The sequence below is a fragment of the Podarcis vaucheri genome, assembly GCF_965113315.1.
Source record: "Podarcis vaucheri genome assembly, chromosome: 1".
NCBI classification, from domain to species: domain Eukaryota; kingdom Metazoa; phylum Chordata; class Lepidosauria; order Squamata; family Lacertidae; genus Podarcis; species Podarcis vaucheri.
Genome location: NC_138759.1, coordinates 80,395,120 through 80,419,686, shown reverse-complemented (window position 1 = coordinate 80,419,686; position 24,567 = coordinate 80,395,120). Strand labels below are relative to the sequence as shown.

At 38.6% G+C, this 24,567-nt stretch overlaps 1 protein-coding gene and 1 long non-coding RNA gene across 2 annotated transcripts in view; one reads left to right on the top strand and one right to left on the bottom strand.

Annotated features, from left to right (window-relative positions):
* Positions 1-19,591, top strand: part of CHKA (choline kinase alpha) — a 31,354-nt gene extending 11,763 nt beyond the window's left edge. Inside the window, exons 2-12 of the mRNA XM_082192388.1 lie at positions 46-157; positions 8,273-8,326; positions 10,542-10,655; positions 11,281-11,414; positions 11,917-12,021; positions 13,067-13,125; positions 13,563-13,650; positions 14,915-15,023; positions 16,202-16,308; positions 17,402-17,483; positions 18,433-19,591. Of these exons, the coding sequence (XP_082048514.1) occupies positions 46-157; positions 8,273-8,326; positions 10,542-10,655; positions 11,281-11,414; positions 11,917-12,021; positions 13,067-13,125; positions 13,563-13,650; positions 14,915-15,023; positions 16,202-16,308; positions 17,402-17,483; positions 18,433-18,492 (1,024 nt within the window). The 3' untranslated portion in view covers positions 18,493-19,591. The remainder of the gene's footprint in view (positions 1-45; positions 158-8,272; positions 8,327-10,541; positions 10,656-11,280; positions 11,415-11,916; positions 12,022-13,066; positions 13,126-13,562; positions 13,651-14,914; positions 15,024-16,201; positions 16,309-17,401; positions 17,484-18,432) is intronic.
* The window catches only part of LOC309514987, a 265,808-nt gene that overhangs the window by 174,653 nt on the left and 66,588 nt on the right, over positions 1-24,567 (bottom strand). The window lies entirely within an intron of this gene.

Sequence of the window (24,567 nt, the reverse complement as noted above, 5' to 3'; positions counted from 1 at the left end):
AGTGCAAGTGTTCATATGTGTAACTCATAATACTTTCCTTCTTAGGGGAGGCCTCAGCAACATGCTGTTCCAGTGCTCATTACCTGATACCATGGAGACTGTTGCAGATGAACCACGCACAGTTCTTCTTCGCTTATATGGTGCCATTCTACAAATGGTGAGTATTTGGTGTGGGGGAGTGGGCTGATGTTTAAACATCTTGCATTAGAATAGGCTTGAAAATAGATTTTATTGCACATGCATAGTCTGATTTGAGAACTCTTCAGTTTAGATTTGTTCATTTCTTATTGCCTAGAAATTGCTTTCTACGCAGATCTCAGATGTATAGTTTTTTTTTAGTTAGTGTGATGCACTGTCTTGTCAGTATGCATGCGGACATTTCCTGGAGTTTTACTATTCAGAAAAATTGTCACTTATTACCCTCTTTGTGCTTTGCAGACTTAAACTGAGAAACAACATTCATGGTAAATCTGATAACTGTCTAGAATTGCGTTGAATCATTAACTACAAGCATATAGCAGCTTCAAGTCTTTCCCCAAAATTCCTTCCAGGAAACATGTACCAAGCTTTTACTGTCAGTAATCTAACAGCATTTGGTAGAAGCACTTCATTTTCCCTTTTCCCATTTTGTTGCTTCCAAGTGCATTGCTCTGGATGCATGCAGATGGAAATTGGAAATTGAGGCCATGATCAATTCACTGGTGCCGTATCTATGGACAAAGGATTCCTGTAGATCCAATAGCGCTCCTGTTTATTTATGTCAGGGTTTTACGTTATGCTTCAGCCACATTTCCAGCATGATTCACAATATATATAAATGACAGGATAAAAATACAAAACCCAGAATTGTGATATGCATAGCTGCAACTAAAAGCAATTGAACTTAAAACATGGGAGAATACATGTCTGTGCTTGGTGCTGAAAAAAATAGCAATGTGTGCATCAGACAAGCCTCCCTGGAAAGGGAATTTTACATGCAACATCAAGTAGGCAGTTTCTTTAGTTGCCATCCACTTGTTTCTGATGATAAGGATGCCTGGAGGAGTACTTCCAGAGATGACCTCCAATAATGGACACGGTGACATGGAGGTGGGCCTTACTTCTGGTACCCAAGTCTTAAGCTATGTAAGCCTTTAAAGGTAAGCATCAGCACTTTGAATTGTACTTGGAAATGGACTAGAAACCAGTATTCTTTAATTACCTGTGAGGATGGATCCCAGTTAATAGGAATATTTTGAGCCAGTTGCAGATTCCAAGGAATCTTCAAAGGCAGGCACACATACAGTTCATTACAATAGCTCAGGGATGGCAAATTAGATCTAGCCCGCTTGTCAGTGGGAATAATTGGGAGTCTAATCAAAGTGTGCCTCTGATTATTCCTTTCTAGCCCTGGCTGGACTGCAAAGGAACATTAATGCTTCAGTTGCAAAAATGGGAGGCTTGCTCAGCTTTCCCTAATGAAAATACGGCAGGTCTTCTGTTTGGCACCAAAAACAAGTCCAGCTTGGGGCAGGAGTTGAGTGCAGTTAGGAGCTCCCAAGTGGAATCAATCCCACAGAGCTTTTATTTTGCGCCAAATTTAAAAGGTGCTGAATGAAGGCCTTGCTTGAAGAGGAGCAGTTAGGAGTGCACTATAACACTCCTGATTGTTGTTTCGCAGCTGTGGCTGTATCTGCTGTACACCTGACGTCACAGGATGTTGGTGGGTTGGAGTTTTCCAAGCCATATTAGTTTTCCAAGCTAATCCTAGAGGCTACCAGGGTATGGTCATGCTATTCCTGTCTAGAATGAGACTGCAGCTGCCATAACAGTCTTAAGTAGATGAAAAACACTTTGTGTCGCAGAAGCTATCTGAGCCATGTGACATAAGTGGATCTAGGAGCACCTCTTGGACTTCTCTGTTGATCCTGTGGGAATCCTTCACACACAGGTACTGCACCAGCAGTGGACTGAATCATGCCACATATTTTTATGTAATGGTTGTGTTTAGCCACATAATTTACACACAAAAATGCAAGTCTGTTTATTTCTTTTAGACATAGGATTCACTGTGGCATGTCTGACAAGAGTTGTAATGTGCCTCTGAGTAAGTTCCAGTGAGCAGGAAATGGCCTTAGGTCCTAGGTATAGATGTTGGTAGGTCTGTATTAAAACAATTTGTCCATGTAGACATTGACATACTCTTGAATTTCCATTTGTGAAATGAACCCACGTACAAGATTGTTGTCACTTCTGTGTTTTATACACAACATATTATCATTTAGAAAATGACCAAGCAATTTAGATTTAACGTATCTTGAATTGCTTTCTGACCAGCTATTTTGAATCTAGATTTATCAACAGAATGACAGTCAACAACTGTGCATTAAAGCAGTTAATGATGTAGTAATCTTGATAGAGAGTGTTGAACTCATTGGCAAAATACAGGTAATCTATGACTAGTAAAAGGAAGATTTTCTCCTTGCACTTGCACTCTCCAAGGGTGGCAAAATGAGTTCTGCTGTAACACTAAACAGCTGATGCATTATGGATAAAGGGATAAAGAAAATGCATTCACATATACAAACGATTATAGCAGTGGGGTAGAGTTCCCACTCCTATGGAGCTTCCTCATTGTAAACATATGCTTAGCCCCCAAAGTATCTCCACTTGCTTGTACTCCATGTTATAAAACTGATATACAGGCAATTTCCATATATTGAAATGAAGTGTTCTGCATGCCTTCCTATAACTGAGAACAATGAGATTACTGGGGCATCAGTTGGTGCTTGTAAGTATGAAGCTCGGATTGTGTATTGCAGTATACAAAATACTTGGATTGGAAATATGTAAGCAAGTTACTGCTGCAATGTCTTTCTCTGGTCCATCTTAGCAATGTATTACAAGGAAACAGTGGCTTGAACCATTGGCACTAGAACTATCAATTAAACTAACAGTTCAGCGATAGTTACACTGAATGTTTTATTTTAACAAATTATTTAAGCCACACCCCTGGCTTTATAAAATCTTCCGTGTATGAGCTGATTGCATATTATAAGTAACCTTTATTTGTGCAGGCTGCCTGTACAAAGTAGTTTGTAGAAATTAGGGCATCAGTGATTTGCTAATGTTTTCATCTGAAAAAAATAAGGCAGCGTTTTCAGGATCTCAGTAGTAATTTCCATCTTATCTGTTGTAATCATAGTACTCTGAAGAAATTTTCCTATGAATATCCAAGTTTGGAGAATCCTAAACCAGAACATGGGCACATACTGCTTTCCCTCAATACCCACTTTTTAAACAAAACCTTCTGTGTCCTTATATGAAGAAAATAGCACTGGAGCTCAGAATTTTTCTCCAAGATCTAGTTTGGCCAATTATTTGAGTGTTAATATCCTAACCTTTTTTGTCTTGGTATTTAAGATCTTTTGAGATTTCTAACTTCCTTTATTTCCATAGTGGCAGTGAAATGACTGCTCTTGTTGGTGCAGTTCACTAAGGGTTAAGTAAGCAGAGACAGTCCCAAGGTAAAACTTTCAGATTATATTGAGGGTTTCAGTATAAGCATTTGTCTTTTCCAGATCAGTATTCAATGCATAAGCAAACTGATTGTGCTATAGTTTTAGATCTTCAACTGAGATCTTAAGGAACTTCCTTGTACCAAACAGGAGTAATTTAGAAGAAAAATAATTTCAGTGATGCTGATATTTTTAAAAGTTCCGGGGATGCTGGTTTTAAATACTGATGCACATACGTATAATTTTCTTGCACTATTACCTACCCTCAATATCCATCTGTATGGCTTAAGACAGAAATATAGCTACCAACAATTCCAGCCAGCATTAGCAATCATCGGAGTGATAAGAGTTGTAGTCTAACAACATCTGGAGGGCCATATGTTCCCCATCACTAGTTGAAACAGATAACATTTTGATTATAGCTTAATTATTCTTTGTTTATGCCTGCATGCAGAAAATAATAGTAACATTATCAAATACACATGTAATCTGAGGTTCAAAGTTTTGCCCCCCCCCCCATTCATTCAAAATTTACCATAGAAAACCAGTCCAGTAAATTTCAACTAAAGCCTTCTTTAAAAACAAACACTATTATTTACAGGCTAACAATGACTCCAGTTTGCTTGTCACATAAATTCTGGAAGACACAAATGTCAGTACATACTGTTCAGTATAAATTGTTTCAGGTTGGCTAAAGCTACCATGCAAAAATGGCATGGGGCCTCCCTTAGTTATAGCTGTTATTTTAAGCCACATTTTATGCATGCATGATATGAAGGCAGGAAGTGAGCTTAGTTGGGTTGATCTGTGTAAAACTTGAAAGCCTGATTGAGATTACTATAGTCTCCAATCACATAGGTGAGCTACTTTTTAAACAAGCTGAATATTTGTGCTTTTGTGGAATTGCTATTCTAATTAATCATTGGTGTGTTTGAAAGGCAAATGCACATGCTATACCTAGGATTCCCCTCCAAAAATCTGAAAGGATGTCTTAATAGCAGTTCAATCCTGTTACATCCACACACACATATGAATGAAAACTAGAGTAGTTGTTGGCACCAGTGCTTAGCTTTAAAAGGATTCATTTTTAGAAATGATTTCCTTGTAACAAAGAAACTAATGTTGGTCCAACAAAGCAATTTGAATTCGGAGTTCAAATACAAGTTCTTGCTTCTGTACACTGACACAAACTACTTTGCAGTATTGTTCATTGTTTCAAAGTAGTACTTAATACCCATATATCCCAATTAAAGAAAGAGCTGGGGATAAGGGCCCATGCCCTATTTTTGATGGCCAGGTATAAAACTTGGTTTTGCTATAACTAACTGTAAAATCACATTATTGTATAATAAAGGAAGCATTTAAGACTACTTAATCTTCCTATAGTCCATCATTCACAGTCATTTTGAGAAGAAGGTTGTGAGTACTGACTGCAATTCTGTGGTATTGTATACCTACTTTTTCTGCTTGTAACTAAACAAATATATAGAATTCTGCAATTGTAAAACTCCATTACTGATGTGATTCTTGCTCTTAATGTCTTGTAGCAAGGAATAACCACAAATGCCTCTTAGTGGCAGATAATTTGATAGCTGCACTCCTGTTAAGGGGACACTTGTTTTGTTGGGTGGCGTTAAGGGTCTTCTGGGGGTGATGTACCATTTTAGTTGTATGTGCATGTGTTCTCTGCTGCAGGCTTGTCCATGCGATCGTGCCTAGAGCACTCTGGTTTCCAGGTGACAGACACGATTCACGGTATAGTATGAGATCTCTGAAGTTGGAGCATTCTCTACGGGTTTCATTTCTTTATGACTCAGAGTGTGAAGTTATCATGAAAATGCTTGCCTTATTAACATTTTTATAATGTCCAAACTGTTGAGAACTGACTACTAAAATAGTGCATTAAACACCCCACCTTCCTTTTGCTCCTTTTAAAGAATGGTAACTTGATCAGAAGTAAAAAGGATTAGGGATGTTCTTGGTGTTAGTAGGAATGTTGTAATAACATCTCTTATTCTTTCTGCTGTAGCATATTTTATTAAAAATGGTTGACACCACCTGTTTTGATGTTTCTCAGTCTTGAGAAACCTCCCTCTGTAGTCTCAACATTGCAACTTTTGTACTTATATTTTAAGCCTGGAATACAACTGGGTACAAAACTACCAGAGATAAGTAATTTCATCTTGTAAAGGTTAGGTGCATGGCCTGCAGAACTGGCCAGGATCATAAATAATGCCAAACTCTTGCTAGCTTTTCTGATGGCAGAGGAATTACCACTCTGTCATTTTATTACTAAAGTCTGTATTTGGGTATTGACATAGTAAGACTGAACCTTAGTTTTCCAGGCTGCATTTCAGTTTATACTGGTAGCTTTTCTAGGGCTAAACTTCAGAACTTATTGTTATTACATGACAACCCAGTATAAATATGACCAGCTTCATATTTTGGATGTCCTGTCTCCTCAACTGGATTCATATTATCATGGAATTACATATTCACCTCTCATCTGTTATATATAAATAGAAACTGTGAAAAACAAAACATAATGTTCAGCCTAAAGTGCAGTAATGTATGATAATCAGTATTACTAGTTAAATTTTGCTGTTAAATTAGCCTTGCACCCTATTTTCATTTTTTAAAAATCAAATTGTACTACCAAAGAAAGTTTGGGCCACAACAGTGAAAATGGTATCCCCATCACTTCAATTTTATATGGAAGATCTGCACAATAGCGGTTTGTGCATTTTATAGTATTAAATTGGAAAATGACTACATTATTCTCTACTTCATCAGACTACTACGGCCTTGAGAGGCAGAGGTGGTAGCATCTCTTCATGTTTAAGAGACCAACTAGCTTACTCTATTAAGCAGGTCTTGCTAACAAGCAGGAAGGAGTCTGACAGCATGATTACACAAAGATGATGTATTAGATGCCTGCTCATCTCAAGCCTCTGCAGGATATCAAACAGCTACAACAGCTTTTTCCTGCAACACAATCCCGTTAGCTTAGTTTTTGGTAGAAGCTGTACAATAGGTTTCCTGTTATCTCCTTGGAAATTGGCCATTGTCCACACAATAAGAGTCCTGTTTTAAGAATGTACTGGGTCACTATCTAAGCAGGTATCTGGAATGTGGGCAAATTAGTCTGGTGGTTTTTGCTTCAAAGTTCATGAAGCAAATACCTGAATATACTTTTAGCTTTAATGCTTTCCAGGCCCACTCTTTTTTTGGTTGATACAGTCAAGTGTAGTATAGAATTCTTTTATTTGGATATCATATCCATAACATTTTCTTTCACTTCAAGCTAACAAACCAGTTTGAACAACTGAGTTTTTTAGCGAAGTGTTTGAAGAGTACCAATGAAAAAATACTGACCAGTCTTTTCAGTGTGTAATCCAAGTACGTTAGGTGGGTACTTTCTATGATCCTGGGAAAAACCTCTCTAATCCAATTTGCTTCTGATAGATTATACCATCACAGGGGAGCATCAAGCGATAACTACTTCTGGGTGATATGCAGCTTTGACTGCTATTCAAGAAGTAGCCAAGGAGAAAATGGGGGCACTGACACATTATTTGTATAACATTGCTATTTTAATATGCAGTTGTAAACTTGCCCTTGTGAATATTCAAGATATGTGTGTTCATTGAAAGGGATGTAGTTTTACTGTAGCATATACTTATTCTTCTTAAACAGGTAGCCAGTAATTAATGGAAAGAATTATTATTTATGGGAAGCCATTTATTTCAAGTTGGAGCAAGGCAGCTGTGAGAAATTCTTAAGCCTTTAAACAATTGGTATTGGTTATTTGTCCATTTGGTTCTTGGTTAAGGAATATTAGAGCAGAAAAAGTATCCTCAGTTCCATTGTCCTCATTTAATTTTAATAATTTTAATTGAAGGCTTCCTTTAGGGGCCTCTAAAGTAGCGTTGCAGATTTGCATCATTAGTAGCCATAGTAAACTACTGCTTAAAGGAACTGCAAAGTAGAATAGGCCTTATAGCTTTGAAGTTCTTAATGAACTACAAAGATTTTATTTCTGCAATTATAGTAAAAGCATGTGCCATTGAGTCCAGAAGCTAAAGCACAACTTGGGACCTTAGAAAATGCTTTGCGATAGGTCAGAACAAGCACGCTTCAGTTCACTAGGTCTGGAACTGAAAATTGCTTTGCTTGCTTATATTGCTTTGAGAAATGACGTAAGATTATATCTAAAATACCTTAAATATTGTTGTTACTTTACAGTAGAAAAGAGATCTGTCAACAAGTTGTAACTGGGATAAGTGAGTGCCTCCTTTATGTGTAAAACTAGATAAAGTATTATGTTTAAATAGTTTGTGAATATTGCTATATTTCCTTTAACTTGTTTCCACTGTTCTACTGGCTTGCTAGCTTGCATCTTTGTTGCAAAACTGAGTTTATAGTAAAGCTTCACTTGGTCCTTCCATATTTGGATGCTTCTGTGTACGGTACTAGGAATTTTGGGCTCCCAGCTGCTGTAGTCATACAGAAGACCACATCCCGTGCTAGTGGTCTTATATGTTTTGTCTCTATAGGCAAGCTGATATATTAGGTTTCAATGGCACATCCTTTTTTTAAGTACCTAGAGTGATGTCTCGTGTGAAGTTGCATTTCTCATCCTAATACTCTGTCAGATGAATATCAAGTAAATAGCTGTAAGACTTTCCGAATCCTCCTAATTGTGATGGCTGCAGCTTATTGCTTATGTTGATTTTCAACATCTCATTGTAAATGTTGACTTTTCTCATTCATAGAGGTCCTGTAATAAAGGAGGATCTGGACAGGCTCAGAAAGAAAATGATTTACAAGTAAGTTTTATCTTTTTTTTGTTACCATATCAGGCTGCTGCTATAAAGTGCAATATGTATTTGCTTTTTTATACTCTTAGAGCTGTTTTTTTAAAAAAACAAAAACCAATTTGCTCATGTCTAGGTCCTGTTTGTTTGCTCCAGTGTTTCAAAAACAGTGCTTTCCGCACCTGTCTTTGGGTTCTTACGTTCTGTAATTCTAGTCTAGGGGGTCTGCATGGTTCCCCTGCATAAAATAGGTTTCAGTAGGAAATACATGACACGCATGACTGATATTACAGTTTGTAAACAGATTTGAGGGGTAACACTTCATCCTATTGGTTCATACAATTTATTCGCTTTAAGGGTTGTTAACAGTAAAGCATACAAAACTTCTGAGATGACCTAGGCTATTTCTAGGCTATTCTTCTGTCCTGTCACATTGTGTAACCCTGCAGCTGTGTTTGTATATAATTATGTAGTACCATAATTCACACTGCAAGGTACAGCAGTTTTTCATAAGCAAATCCGTTTAAGAAAAAAGGTTGCAACTTGCTGCCTGATCCAGCAGAGACCTGCTGCAGAGAAAGTACTGCAGCCTACCAAAACGTCCCCATAAGCAAATTACTCATAGGGGGGAGCCCTTTGAGGAATAAGAATGCATCTTAAAATAACTACTTAAACATGGATCCTATCTCTGAATCCTGAGTCTACATTTTCGTAAATGCCTAACTAAAACACTGAAGGATTAACCTTGAAAGTCTCCATTTGAATTAGTCCAATAACTTTGAAGTTAAAAATTAACACCATTCATTGCCTAAAGCTTATTCTCAAATTGCTTTCAAGAGTTCATTGAGTAAATCATTGGTAATTATAAAAGCCTTTATTTCCAAAGGTGCAATGAATCATTCATAAGATAAAGACAAAACCGAATTGAAACTAGTGTATTTTTACTGAAGTACATCTGAACTAAACAATTAGATCTTGGATCCAAAGTATATGGCAGTACTTTCTAGTATGCCTCTTTGAACTAGCAAACTTATGCAGACTACAAATATCATTTCTAGAATCACTCAATGAATCATATCAGAATTCTGCTTAAAAGACGGTCAGTAGAACAGTATATATTGGTATTTAGTGTAGTGGAATGTGTGCTGTAGGTCTACTTTGTATAAAACTGGCTACCATACATTGGATTGGAATTAATATGGTATGCCAAATGTAATGTAATCACTAGTTTTAGAACTGCAAAGGTAATAGCAAAATCAAGGTTAATTTTTAGCCAACCTCATAGCTTAAATTGTTGTATTTTATTTTTATATTTTAGTGCAAAAATTCAGTATGCAACACAAACAGTTAAATATTTAGAATTCCAAGTCTTCATTGAGTATATATTGTGAAGGATGAAAACAGCTGTTTTCTGTTAGTGATAAATTACAGTTTAAGAAATTAATACAGATACAGATTTGGATAGTTTTGGTTAATCAGGAAAGTATTCAGTGTACATGGCCTGACTGAACAGAATAAGATTCTTAATCAGCTGGTGCTATTCAGGTCCTATTAAAAATTGGGGGGGGAGGAGACCTCCTCTTGAGCAGTTGTGAGTGGCCTATGGGCCAGATTACCTTGCCAAAGGTCCTTATTTAGCTTGCAAGGTTGTTTCCTCCCCATTCTTGCCCACCTGGCATCATATGCAACATCAGGTGTAGGGCAGTAAAAGATGCAGCTGCAAATGAATAATGGGGTATCTTAAAAGTGTGCTCCTGGTTTGTTCCTTTTCCAGCTGGATTTGTGCTACGGTCTTATGGCTGGTGAAAGTAGTAGTCCAAACATCTGGAAGACACTAGATTGGTGAATGCTTAGATGAACTTAAAGAGGCGTATTAACTCTCATAACAGGGAACTTTTGTTTGTAAACTCAAATGGTACTCATTTATTATTTTTTAAGCCACTTGTTCTCATTCTTAGACTGGAAGCTAGTATTACAACCCACCCAGTTGGTCAACAGGTAGCCAGTAATAAATTCTAATACTGTGATAGCATAATCTAAGTCTTACAGTTTTTATTGCACGTTTTGCAATACTGTAGTTTGAATGCTGCAATATTCTGTATCCGATTCTATATCTGAATCTTAACTGATAGTTGTAAATCTCTTTTTGTTAATCTCCTCAACTGTATCTCCCTTCATATTATATATATTATATAAGTACCTGTTTCAGTTACTTTGTTTTCTTTAGGGTGCAGAAGCTGTGGTTCTGGAGAGTGTTATGTTTGCCATTCTTGCAGAGAGAGCTCTTGGACCAAAGCTCTATGGAATCTTTCCACAAGGCCGGCTGGAGGAATTCATTCCTGTGAGTGCCAACTATTAGTATGTGGAAGTTGTAACTGAATAGGACGGTGTCCTTCCTTGTGGTGCTAGCAAAGATAAATGTGGGATATCTGCTAGTGTGTAGCTTTCTGTAGTTTGATTTGGCATAAGGAGAATGGAAGCTGCTGTCTCAGTTTTTGGATTTAACTCCTTATAGCTCTTAATTAGGGTGGAGCAGAGTGTACTGTACCCTACTCAGTAGTAGAGGAACCTGTGGTAAACTACAGTGGTACCTTGCAAGACGAATGCCTCGCAAGACGAAAGAGTTTTCCGTTTTTTGAGTCGTTCCGCAAGACGAATTTCCCTATGGGCTTGCTTCGCAAGACAAAACGTATTGTGAGTTCTTGCGAGTTTGTTTCCTTTTTCTTAAAGCCACTAAGCCGCTAACAGCCGTGCTTCGCAAGACGAAGAGACTCGCGGAACGGATTAATTTCGTCTTGCGAGGCACCACTGTATAGCAGTGGGAAACCAAAGTGCACCCCACTCACTTCCTAGGTTCCTTATATTTGTTTTTATCATTATAGGTTGGTTGTTTCAACAATAAAGTTGATATTGAAATTTCCAATGCTTGTATTCCTCCTAATTAATATCCATGCTATATGTTTCAGAGCAGGAAGTTGGATACGGATGAACTGGGCTTGCCTGATATATCAGCAGAAATAGCTGAGAAAATGGCTAGGTTTCATGGTATGAAAATGCCATTTAATAAAGAACCAAAGTGGCTCTTTGGAACCATGGAGAAGTAAGCAATTGTAATTTTATTGTCTATAATGTTAGATAACTAAGAGATTATTTATTTAATAATAAAATAAAAATAAAAATTGTTATCTTACATTATTAAATTTGTATACCGCTGTATACCCGCAGATCTTAGGGTGGCTACAACATAAAATCACAACATAAAAACACTGTATATGTATATATATAACCCCACACATGTTAAAAAGTGCATTAGATGTTGATCAGCCAAAGGCCTGGTTAAAAAGGAACGTTTTTGCCTGGTGCCTAAAGGTGTATAATGAAGTTTAATGCCACTTATTTCAGCTCAAAGGAGGGGTTTATTGGAAGCTTGCCTCCTTTTTTATGGTGTGGAAGGTATCTTTCCTTGGGCTAATTTGCGGTTGCCAGAAAGTCCTTTATAAAGTTTCTGTTTTATTTTTATTACACAATTACTTTGTGATGGTTATGGGGAGAGGCAGGGGGAACTGTAGAAATACTAACTGTTCAACAAAATCTTTGTGCAGGTACTTAAACCAAGTGATGAGAATCAAGTTTACCAGAGAGTCACGTGTTAGAAAACTGAACAAGATCCTCAGTTACAACCTGCCTCAAGAAATGAAAAATCTACGGTAGCGTTCTAACTCTTGACAATTTTCATTTGCTTTACAACTCTCAAGTGACTGCAGACATTTTCAGTCAAACATAACGTTAACTAAAGAAACTTGCATTTTATTATTGTCAGTGGACTTGCATTTTATTATTGTCTTGTATTTTATTATTGTCAGTGGATATTCCTAAACATCTAAGTATATAATTACATTGTAGCCGATTCAGACAACAGTGTTTTGATTGCTTAGCTTGGAAGTTTCCTTTTTAGTGCACCACACAATGAAATTCCAATATAGTCAAATGGTCTAGCGTTCATTGGGTCTGTGCAAAATTGTTACAGCAAGTTAAGTCACTTCTGCAGAGTGTTGTCCATTGCGACTTGGATCCATAGTGATAGTCAAGGTAATTTGGGTTCCATACTGTGGTATAGCAGAAGTCTTTAACCTAGTTCTCCAGTGAGTGAAATAAATGATTAGATGCTTTAGAAATGAAAGCTGCTTCTTCCTTGGAAATATTTTAACAAGAGACACTCTTACCATGAATTATAATGTCAGCTTCGCTGTCCACACACAGGCAGTAAAGGAATCTCTAGTAGGTCTCCATGGCGGAATGTAGACTTGTTAAAAATAATAATTCTGGAGGCACTACGTGGTTCCTCTGCCCCACCACCCACAATAAGCATTCTAAAGAGAGAAAAATAATTTGATAACATTGGAATCTCTTAATCCCTCCTGACAGACCATTGCTGTTCCTAGAGTGGGGGAATGGAAAGCCAGCAAGTGCCTAAATGCACTTATTTGCAGTGCTTTGCCTTTTCCTTGGAGTAGGAGTAGGTACAGGAAAAAGCAGCTTTAGTGGACACACAGCTTGAGGAGTTTTGATTGAGAAGAGTTGTAATGTCTGCTCCTGAGGTTCTTCAGTGGCGGTAGGCAGCAGAGAGCTGAAAAATATTCTTATTTGCCGTACACTTTCAACACACTTTTCTTGCTTGTCTTTTACTGCTTAAGTGAGAGAACAGTTGACATTAGAACTACTATTCAGTTTAGCTCTTTTTCTCTCTTCCAGGTCCTTGCTTGAAGCTACTTCATCTCCAGTTGTGTTTTGCCATAATGACTGCCAAGAAGGTATGTTGCATTATTTTAAAAATGTAATAACTTTGCTTGAAAGTTGGTCTGTTACAAATTAAAGTCATTAGTTTGAGATCAATACCATATCATAATTGAAGGAATATTCTGTTTAGAATCTAGAACTGGTTTTTACTGGGGAAAGGTCTTAAGGCTGGAGTGAGACAGGCTAAGTAGTGATGCAAACCATGTTGTATCTTCATTTGTTGCAGGTTACAGTGAAGAAAAATCTGGGCTGTATTAAAGCAAATCAACTTTGTACAATAGCCCCTGCTTATATTGTATACTGTGATAAAATAATACGGCACGGACAGTGCTGTTGTACAGCAAGTTGCCAATATCCCATCACAAGAAATGGAACCTAAGTTGAATAGAAGTAGGGACAGGTTATTTCAGTCTTTCCCAGTGCTTATTACTTTATATCTCTCTTCTCCCAGGAAATATTTTGCTTCTTGAAGGTAGAGAGGATTCTGAGAAGCAAAAATTGATGCTTATTGACTTTGAGTACAGCAGCTACAATTATAGGTAAACATTGGACCTTTGTATTTTTCCAAAAACGAAATTTCCATCTTAGTTTTCCTCAACTATATTTCTGTACTTAGCCGTTTATTGATTTATTGAGATTTCCAGTGTTTCCCAAGTTTAATAAAATAACTTTGTGTTTGTATCTAATGCTTGAAAATCAGACTACTTTGCTAAATACTGGAAGGATTTTGAAAGTTTTTGCTAGATATATTTTGATTGTGTTTATGCTAGTCAGTAGCATTAAAAATTGCCTGTACGTACTCGCTTTCAGTTAGTAAAATGTAGCTGCAGCATTTTGTTTTCTTCTAACATGCTGTCTCACCGGTACCTGGCTAACTTACTGGTGTTGTTACAAATGGAAATAACATCCATTGATAATGTTTATGGTAAAGCTCATTCTTTACATGTATAACATCCCCAGTTCACTTGTTTGTATTTTCAGTTACAGCAGTTGTTTGTTGGTTAAATTTGCTTGTTGCTTTATCTTGCATAAAGTAACCCAAAGCCACTTAAAGCCTCAACAGAGATACATTAAACCAAGAGGAAAAAGTAATACATTAAAAACATCCCCCTCACTTCTAAAAGGTCACAGATAGTTAATGACCAAAGACCTCGTTATAGAGGAAAGTTTTTGCCTGGAGCCTAAATATATATAATGATGGTGCCAGGTGAACGTCCCTGGAGTAAGAGTTGAACAATACTGGCCTAGACTAATGTGATATTTGATGCTAAATGGCATCTGTAAGCTTCTCAAAATTAGGTGTGTATGAGATGGTAGCGATAATTTTTCTGCCATTCTACTGTGATCTCCCTTCCCCAAACACATTGGGAACAATCAAATTGGTGGTAATAATGATGCCACTTGAATGCTGCTCCTAAAAAACCCCCTATACCATTGTACTGTAAATGACCTATGCAGTGAATTCTTAGTGAATGTCTGGTCTTTACCTCCTGCACAGCAGAGACATGCCTAAGCCTCATTCCAAAGTTTTCACTTTTGCTTGTGGTTGGAAGGTGGGATTCTTTAACATCTACCCACATTTACTGTGTAATCGTATTTGCAAAAAAATAGCTTCTAGGAGCAACCTGATCTCAGATATTGGATTGAAACTTGTTATTAGTATATGTGACATGGATTTCCGTGTCTGTGGATCAGTAATAAGTAGCCATGAAATGTTAATCTGGGAACAAGCAATAGAATGTGTTTTTGGTTTTTTTGCAAAGCTTAAAAAATTCCTTATATTTTGAATATTCTTCACTCTAGAGGGTTTGACATTGGAAATCATTTCTGTGAATGGATGTATGACTATGTGTATGAAAAATACCCATTCTTTAAAGCGAACTTCCTGAAGTATCCCTCAAGGAAGCAACAGGTGAGCAGTAAAACAATTACCTTGAATTTTGAGGTCTTCTGGCTTCCAATTCCATTTCTAACTATCTGGATGTGAAAGGGATTTCATTTCAGAGCTTAGTCTGTGGGTGATTGTAGCCAGTGAAGCCAATGTTGCACAAGCAGATTTCTAATCGTACATCTGGATTTCCCCTTCCACTCCTGCTGCTTGCAGGTCCCTCAAAGTCTGCTCTATAGCGCCACCCAACCCCAAGCAGGTTTTGAGGGGCATGCAAGGGCGAAGTCTTATTATGTAGCCAAAGTCCATTTCACTGATAGGCAAACATAATTTGCTGTATCTTCCGCTTTAACTTTACAACTTGTCATACTCAATTTTTTGACATTGTAAAATTTTATAACATGACCTCAGTAGCAGCCGTTCATGTTGCCCCACAGTAGTCCCAAAATCCCAAGTCCTCTGTAATAAAGTTTCTGAATTTCAGTGTTTGCTTAAAGAGCATCTAGAGTTGGAGGCAATGTTTATTACATACAGGATATCTTTTGTTAACTTCAGTACTCATGTCCCATTTTATACATGGCCAGTTAGTAATTGTTTTGCCACTGTAACACTAAATCACATTTAGATTATTATTATTACCATATTTTTCCATATATGATGACCTTTTTTATGGAAAAAAATTAAGTGATGAATTTCTTACTTTTGGGATCCCAAAAATAGGGGTTGTCTTACACATGGGGTCAGGTTATACACAAAAAAATATGGTAATTAAATTTCCACACCACCCTTCAAGGATCACAGGTTGGTTTACAGTATAACACAAAAATACATAGCTTAGTAAGAAACGAAAACAATAACCACTCCAGCATAAAAGCCATAGATTGTTTATTTAGCCAAAGGCCTGGGAGAAAAGGTGTGTTTTTGCTTGGCGCCTAAAAATAATGTAACAAAGGCACCAGGTGAGCCTCTCTGGGATGAGCATCCCACAATCTTCAAGACTGAGCAACTTGTTTGGCCTCATGGAAATTTGTTAAAAGCAAAACTGGAATACAAAACTCTACTAGGACCAATACTTAGCTAAAAACAAATGTGACTGCAGGTATTAAAACTTCTTTGGAACCGTGCCACTGATTTAATAGCTGAAAATACCTATTTGCCCAAATGACTGAGCCACTGTTCTGACTGCTTTCTGTGCTTTTCAGCTCCACTTCATCTCCAGTTACCTAGTTGCATCTCAAAGTGGGTTTGAAAATCTGAGCAACGAAGATAAGTCCAAAATAGAAGAAGAAATGTTGGTTGAAGTAAACAGGTAACTTCTGTCTTCATTCTGGATTTACAGTATGTGATCCTGTTGCTGAATCTTGCTTTCAGTGAAAATGTAAATTGTTCATGCTGCCTTAAGAAATCTTAGCAGTGTTTAATCTAGACTGTGCTCTGAAGTGGTTAATTTTAAGCAACGAACATCTAGAAGCTATATATCCTTAAAGTAGGACAAGTGGGGACCCGTATGGAATATTATCCATAATCATTTGTCCTGACTGGTGGAGCTCATTTGCTGCCTGCTTTGAGAACAGCTGCTCCCATTTCCTAGAACTGAAGCAGAGGGTTCAGGGTGCAATGGTTAAAATCACAAAAAGCATTCACTCAGGGACATTTTTAGTTCTAAACAGCAATTCAAAGTATTGTTGTTGATCTTGAAAGCCCTAAATGATGGTTCTAGGATACCTTAGGGGGCATTTTCTCTCATTCCAGCCTTCCTGTGCCCTAAGAGGCCCTTCTGTGGAGAGGCTGAGGTAACATTGGTTGGCATGAGGGCTTTCTCAGTGACTGCACCCAGATTTTAGAGTACCTTTCCCCATGAGATCTATTTGGACATCCTGCTTTTTCAATGACTGGTTAAAGGTTCCCTGCCCTGGTAAGCATTTGTCTTGCTGGGCATGAGAGTTTTAGGGGACGGACCCTCACTTTTAGAACGTTTATCTGCTGAACCTGCATGGCAGATTCCTGCATTGCAGGGGGTTGGTATAGGTGACCCTTAGGATCCCTTCCAACTCTTACCATTCTACGATTCTATGAACCTGATTTCTGTTTTTCATGCTTTTACTTAATTTTTATGACTGTGGTTTTAGGTGTTAGAAGCTGCCTTGAGTAGTACATATGTACTGGAAGGGTAGAGCATAAGTTTTCTACAATAAACAAACCACTCCGGAGGCATAGTGAGAACACATCCGGAGTTGTCCTCCTTGAGAAGTTGCATTTCTTATGTATTCTGTATGGTTGAAATGAGCATGCTGTTGATGTAACAAATCCTAGACTACTTCACTTTGGTTAAAAGAGGCAAGGGTGAATTTTACATTATATACTGGAATGTCTAAAAAAATAATACATTGTGTTCTTGACAGGTTTGCCCTTGCATCTCATTTCTTCTGGGGTCTGTGGTCCATTATACAGGCAAAGATATCATCTATTGAGTTTGGATACATGGTAAGTCTTCAAACTTTAAATGCTTAATGCTCAGCAGTGTGATTACTATGTCCATGAAAAATAGATTACTCTACCTGATAATTATACCCTACCAAGCCTATGTTTGCACATCATTCATTCTAACTGCCAGCGAGCCAGGACTGATCTTTGTTGGTGCAATACTGGAGTAGGTAGTGTATACAAGACCTTAATGAAGGGGCAAGAACTTCCTCCACAAAAGAGCCACATTCCCTCAGGCATAATTTGCCAGAGGCAATAGTGGGGAGGGCACAGGTGTGCATGCACATAAACATGAATGGATTTGGGATGGGTGGATAGATAATACTTCCCCCCTGTAATTTGCATTGGGGGAGAGAGCTCCCATTTGTTCTAGTGGTAGGTTTTCCCCACTGTAAATTGCAGATTTGGGATGCCTGCTCTAGTTTTAACACCAGAGTGGAGAGAGAAAAATGTTAAAGTCTCCTGAATTTGCTGCATTTCTGAGCTGGCCAGGGAGACAGGTGTCTCTCCAGACACAGTCTGGAGGGGTGGGGAGGCCTGGGGAGGGAAGGCCTAACTGTCCAGATAAAAATATTCACTGGACCCAGAGGCTCACCATCCCTGCCTTTATGGATGCTGCTCTTAACACCCCAAAGAGCTGTCCATCGACATTACAGATGCCTTGCTTCAGTTATCTCATCAGTTTGATTTCTCCCATCTTATTATTGCTCTTTGACTTATTTTCAAAAATATGCCTGTAATATTCAGTGACAAGACTTTGAGTGGAAATGTAAATGTAGTTATCCTTTGCGTCCATATTGTATCAGTAAAGATTTAACATATGTGACAGCTGCATTCAAGGCAGGTTTCTGGCATTTCATGCGAAATGTGATAGTTTGGCATTCTTTAATTGCTCTGGCATTAGGACAGAATACAAAATGACTCAATGATAATATTTTACGTCACTTAGGACTATGCACTCTCAAGATTTGATGCCTACTTCGACCAAAAGAGGAAGCTGAAAGTGTGAAGGTTGAAGACTGGACAATCTGTTTCTGTACTGTATAAGGAAGGCAGCTGGGCAGAAATTCCACTGTGCTTAGGCTACTGTAGTTGTAATGAAGGTTTTGCAAATTCCAACTACTCGGATGCAATGCTGAAGACTGCACAAAATGGCTAAGTTTACTTTTTTTTTACAGTTTCATAAGTCCTTGGAACGAGAATTGACAGCTGAAGTATAATACAACAGTGCAATATCAAGCTTTTAATCTAGAAGGTATTATGAGGGAAACCTTGAGTTTTAATGTGAACCATCCCATACTTCAAGAGTAAACAGTGTTAACTGTGGGTACCTACTTTAAGTAAGATATTTTTATCAAATTATCTTAATGCATTCTGCATTTCTAGCATCAATGGGAAAACCACAATTCTGTTTAGGGGAAGTTGATATACTGTGAATTTTGGGTAAAAACCCATTTGAACAGAGGCTGTTCTTATGGGATAGGTCAAGCTATTCATCTCCAGAAAACTACTGGTGAACTAACACTAAAACATAATGGCTAAAAACCAACGAAAGGGTGCATTCTGGCTTCTTTCCATGCAGACTAAGGTAGCTTTCACATTCTGATATCTCGGTAGAACAAGGTACAACAGCTGCATCTCCAACTGGAACGCACGAATTGCTGTCCGATTAGTTCATTCCACATCTCTGACCAAGGATGTGCATTCACTGCCCAGCAACAGTCCTGCAGTATTGCATTGTTGTACAGGATGTTCCCTGCGCAGGCAGCACTGGGATGAGTGCCTTGAATTCCTCTACCTGCCCCTCTCTGGCTTGAGGGAGGAAGAGAGGGGCAAATGAGACGGGGAGCAAGCGAGGAACATTTGACCAATTGTGGCATGCTGGTGCCTTGTGGGGGCACACGGCTCCTTGTTTAAAACCCTGCTGCTTTCCCCATCAGCTAAGTGGATGTTTCTTGTGCAGAAAAGACATTAAAATATATACGTGAACTTTACAATAAGTGTATGTTACTTTGAGAGCTTCTAGAAACATATCTTTTACCATCCTTATTTGACTTGTGCTTTCTGCTAACATGTATTGTACAAATAAACTTTTTTAAAGTCTTTAACCTTTTGCTCTCTCTGATTCTTACTATGCAGCACGTGTCATTTAAATTTTACCAAATTCTCTAAATGAAAGGTATGGTAAATATGGATATTGTAGCATGCCACAAATGAAAGCGAGATTGAGGATTTTGTGGTGTTAAGTGTGAACTTGTAATAGCACAGAAACGAAAGATTCCTCATGGTGGTCTATGTTGATCTCAAGTCCTGTGTTGAATTCGAGCCAGATACAACCCAAAAGGTGGGAACTAAAATAATAATGCCTCTTAATAAGAAATAGCCAGGTGATAAAATGCAATGGTAAGAAGGTTCTGGTAGTTAGGGGAAAATGCAGCAATAAAGATGATTAATTGCTGGCCTTGTTGGGTTGCAGGAGGGATTGTGTTTTATATTTTAGCAGCATGCTCTATTTTCTGGAAGGATAAAATGATACATAGTATGCAAGTAAACCTGCATGGATCAGTAAGAAAATTCCATCATCCACTGTATTCATGAATTTGAGAGAACTGTGCTGTATATTCCTTTGTTAACCCAGAGTGGGATTTACTTACCCAGCCCCTTAAGTGGAAGCTTTGAGGTAGGCATCATATTTTTAATGCTCTCTTTTTGAGAAAACAAGCATTGCATGTCAAAAGCTTGCAGGTCATAGAAAGGTTTAATGCAGCCTTTGTGATTTACTATAATAGTTTTGCTACATGTTGGACATTTTTGTAGATGGGAGAGCATTTAGTGATGTGGCCCCTGTTCCTCCATCCCCTGGCAACTGCAATCAAGGGATACGCTCCAGAATGCTACCACCTCAAGTCTACTACCTCTAAAGTGGTTAATATTAGCAACATTCTACATTAGCTCCTTGCACACACTTCCTCTGGCCCAGGTGTTGCAGTGAATGCAGTTTGCTCTCACCAGTAGTTTTGCCTGAACAACACGGTGAGTCATCTAGCTATAGGTCACTCTTCTTAGAGCAGGCACATGTAGATATAAGAACACTGCAGTGAGACTGGAACATGTTTCCAAATGCAAGTGGTTGTACTAATTATCAAGCCCAGCAAGGGAGAGGAAACTCTAATAATAGACTTCTTCCTGAATCAAAAGGAACGGAACACAATTTGTTTTCGAGTCTGATGAACAAGGAAGTTCACAAGGTGATGAGTTTTTAAACATAAAAGGCGCTTGAGGGTGATTGGCCATCTAGGCCTCATCTAGATTTAGCTGCATCAACACTTGCATAAGTGGTGCTACCACTACTACTTAGTTTGGTGAGATTAACAACACAGACGTTAATAAGCAAAGGGATTCTACAAAAAATAGGCAAAGCAAAGGTAAGTCATCTGATTCCCCGCCCCCCTTTATAAATGATAAGCCTTGGACACAAATTGAAGCAGCAAATGGAAAACATCACCTTATAGAAGTTGTGGCTTTTCTACCTTAAGCCCTTAAACAAATAAATTGAGCAAGTAATCAACTCTTAAAAACTATCCTCAGTGTTTGGGGGAAATGACACAAAAAAATGAATTCTGTGGTTTTATATATCAGGACATAATAGCAATCATTTGTTCCTTAGCAGGCCTTAAAATTAGATAAATACAACCTCAGATGAGCAACAACACATGAAATATTACACTGTGTTAGGAAGCTCACTGGGTGACCTTAGTCGAGTCACTACTTTTCAGTCTAAATGACCTCACAGGGTGGTTGTGAGGAGAAAAACTATGCACACCACCTTGCGTTCCTTGGAGGAAAAGTGTGATAAATTTGCAAAAATTAGGTGAACAAATAAAATATTTATTCCTAAATTGGCTCTACAAAATGTTTATGATGGGGAAAATGAAAATCTGTTACTGAAAGAATGGGTTGAATTCATACTGGGTGTAGTCAGATTGGTGGTACAAGATTTTGGAGAGCAACTGAAAATGTGATGTCAGGGCAAAAATATGCCAAATTCTGGTTCGTGGCTTCTGCAGAAAAAACTAACTTGTCAAGTACAAATTTCTTTGCTCTATGGCAATACTTTAATTTTACAAATCAAGAAGCACAACAGCAGCTGCTGAAAATTTACTTTGAAACTCAGGGAAAGTAAATTGAACTGTCATCTAAATTAAAGATTATTTCCCAAAATGTGAATACTGTGATCATCTCAATCATTCATGACCAATAACAACAAAAACCTCTTAATTGGTAAAAATGAAGCCTTAGTGTACTAGTTACAGCTATGCTGCTTTGAAACAGCAAATATAAAAATGTTTTTTTACGCTGTCACTGATGAGGAATATTGAAACCATCTTAAAAATAAATCCCCAGTTGTACTCTTCCCATTACTCTGCATGTTAACAGAGAAAGTAATACCACGTTTGTTGAAGCCAAAATGTTTCAAGGACTTGAGCTGTTTTTGGGAGGCAGTAGAAGATTTATCACAAGAAAGGGCCATGGCAAATTATCAGCTAGCTGAACAAAAATACAAATAAGTAATCAATATAATGGTAGTTGTTTAAACAGGGTGGAGTTCGCCTAACAAATGTCAGTATAAGCCAGGGGTCAGCTACCTTTTTCAGCCATGGGCCGGTCCACCGTCCCTCAGACCATGTGGTGAGCCAGACTATATGGGGGGGGGGGAGGAATGGATTCCTATGCCCCACAAATAACCCAGGGATGCATTTTAAATAAAAGCACACATTCTTCTCATGTAAAAACACACTGATTCCCGGACTGTCCGTGGGCCAGATTGAGAAGGCAATTGGGCCGCATCCAGCCCATGGGCCTTAGGTTGCCTACCCCTGGCATAAGCCCTGCACGAGGTCTTCGCTTGCTCAACAGACCTTTGTCCGGCTGAAGACAAGTAAATTCCCTTCCCCCTGCAGTTAGTAGAGAGTAAGTTGCCTCCTGCAGCCATATAAATTAAATTACCTTGAGCTGGAATAAGGCAAACCAAGGATGCAAGTAGATCAAATGTGGAAGAGCCATCATCAGGATCTTCCTATTAATTTTTTAAAAACATTTTGTGTGGTGGGGAGGAGGAGAATGGGAATGAGTACTGGAGAAAGTGAGGTTTAACCTTCCTCACCATTTTCCTGAGTTAAACTAGTTCCTGCTCTGTCTCCAGCTGCTATTTTCCATGCAGGAGAAAACATACAGGCACTCTGCACTTTAGGGCAGAGAGGCATATAGAAACATGTTAAGGGTTTAAAAGCCTCTGTACTGTGCTCCCTGCATGAGTGCTTTCCATTTCACATTTAATTTTATTTTGATCCTAAGATCCGTTATACATACACCCCTAGCAGCACACTTTCTACTGCCTCTGTGCCTGCACTCAAATCGGTAAGGAGCATCTAAAGTCTTCCAGCCTACATGGTGCTTTGGCAGGCATTTTGCAGGCTGGGTAGACCCTTAGTTCTTCACCTACCTAACACCCAATTCTGTAGCTAAATATTTCCCCAGAATAATCATGTTCTCAGATTAAATTCAATGTTCCCTAGAAAATTGCAATTAATCCATGTATCCAGAAATACTTCTTCCCACCACACAGAGCATGTATGTTCATAATGCTTATATCGCACTTATATAAGCCCAAGAGGTTCTCAAATTTGTTCACAAAAGATGTCTCATCATAAAAGAATTACATTGAAATCTGGTACCAGAAACAACGCAGTGTCCCTATGGGACCAGGGTTATTCAGTTGTTATTTCCTGCCATCATCCTTGTCTTCCCTGGTGTTGCCTCTGCCTACATCCTCTGAAGTAACAAATACCCATAGACTTCACTGCTTGTGGTAGGAATTCACAGCCTTCCTTCCACTGTAAATCACAAGACGTTGCTGGCTGAACACTGAGCTCCCTGAACTTAAGAAGTGCGTCAGCAGGCAGGAGCTTCCTGGACATGAAATGGATTTAAAGTTTTCCTCAAATCTGTCTCAGAGCACACTGTACCTACTAAGTACAGTGGTACCTCTAGTTACGAACTTAATTCGTTCTGGAGGTCCATGCTTAACCTGAAACTGTTCTTAACTAGAGGCGTGCTTTGGCTAATGGGGCCTCTTGCTGCTGCTACGCCACCGGCACACAATTTCCGTTCTCATCCTGGGGCAAAGTTCTCAACTTGAGGTAAAACTTCCAGGTTAGCAGAGTTTGTAACATGAAGCGTTTGTAACCTGAGGCGTTTGTAATTCGAGGTACCACTGTATGAGGTTCCCTAATGCTCAGATTGAAGCTTGAGTTTAAAACTTCCCAGGTGGCCTACGATTGTGACTTGTTCAGTGTTAAATACAAATGCCATTATAATCAGCACCCAGCCAGCATGAAAATGAATGAGTGGAGCATCTTATTGAACATGACAATCCTCTTATATAAAGGCACCATCTGTTTGAAGAGCCAGTCCAAGACCAGCATGATCCACAGTGGTCCCTCTTTCCTCCCCCATGATGGCCTTTGATTCCCACTTCAGCCATCAGATGAGGTTGATTTCATCCCCTACCCCATGCTCCCGATTTAGCTCTCCACTCACCCCTTCTTCCCTGGCCAGGGTGCGTGTGCCATTTTGTGATTCTCCTCAGGTGCCAAAATGTCTTGAGCTGGCCTTGCAAATGAACCACAGAGACTGGGTTAGGAGGAACAAACTTTACTTAGCAATGAGCTGCTACCAAATTAGTATACAAAAAAACGAAACTAGTCAGCTTTTCCTGCTGGTCTCACCCAGAATTCCCCCAATGCACCATTTCCAAAACTCTTAATTCCCGCTCACGTCACACCTGACAGCAGACTGAAAAGTATTGCATTTCTATAGAAATTATAGAAATTGTTTCTAAATTGGCATCTGTATGTTTAATTAGCATGTGCAAATAACTCTCCTCTTTTTTGGTGGTGCATTTCCTCTTGTTTGGCGATGTTTCATGGACCACCCTAGTAGCTCCCCTCAAGTCTGGTAGCCATTTTAAAGCACAGAAAATGGCCGATAGCCAGCAGTTTCTCCACCCAGCTCCCCATCTTTA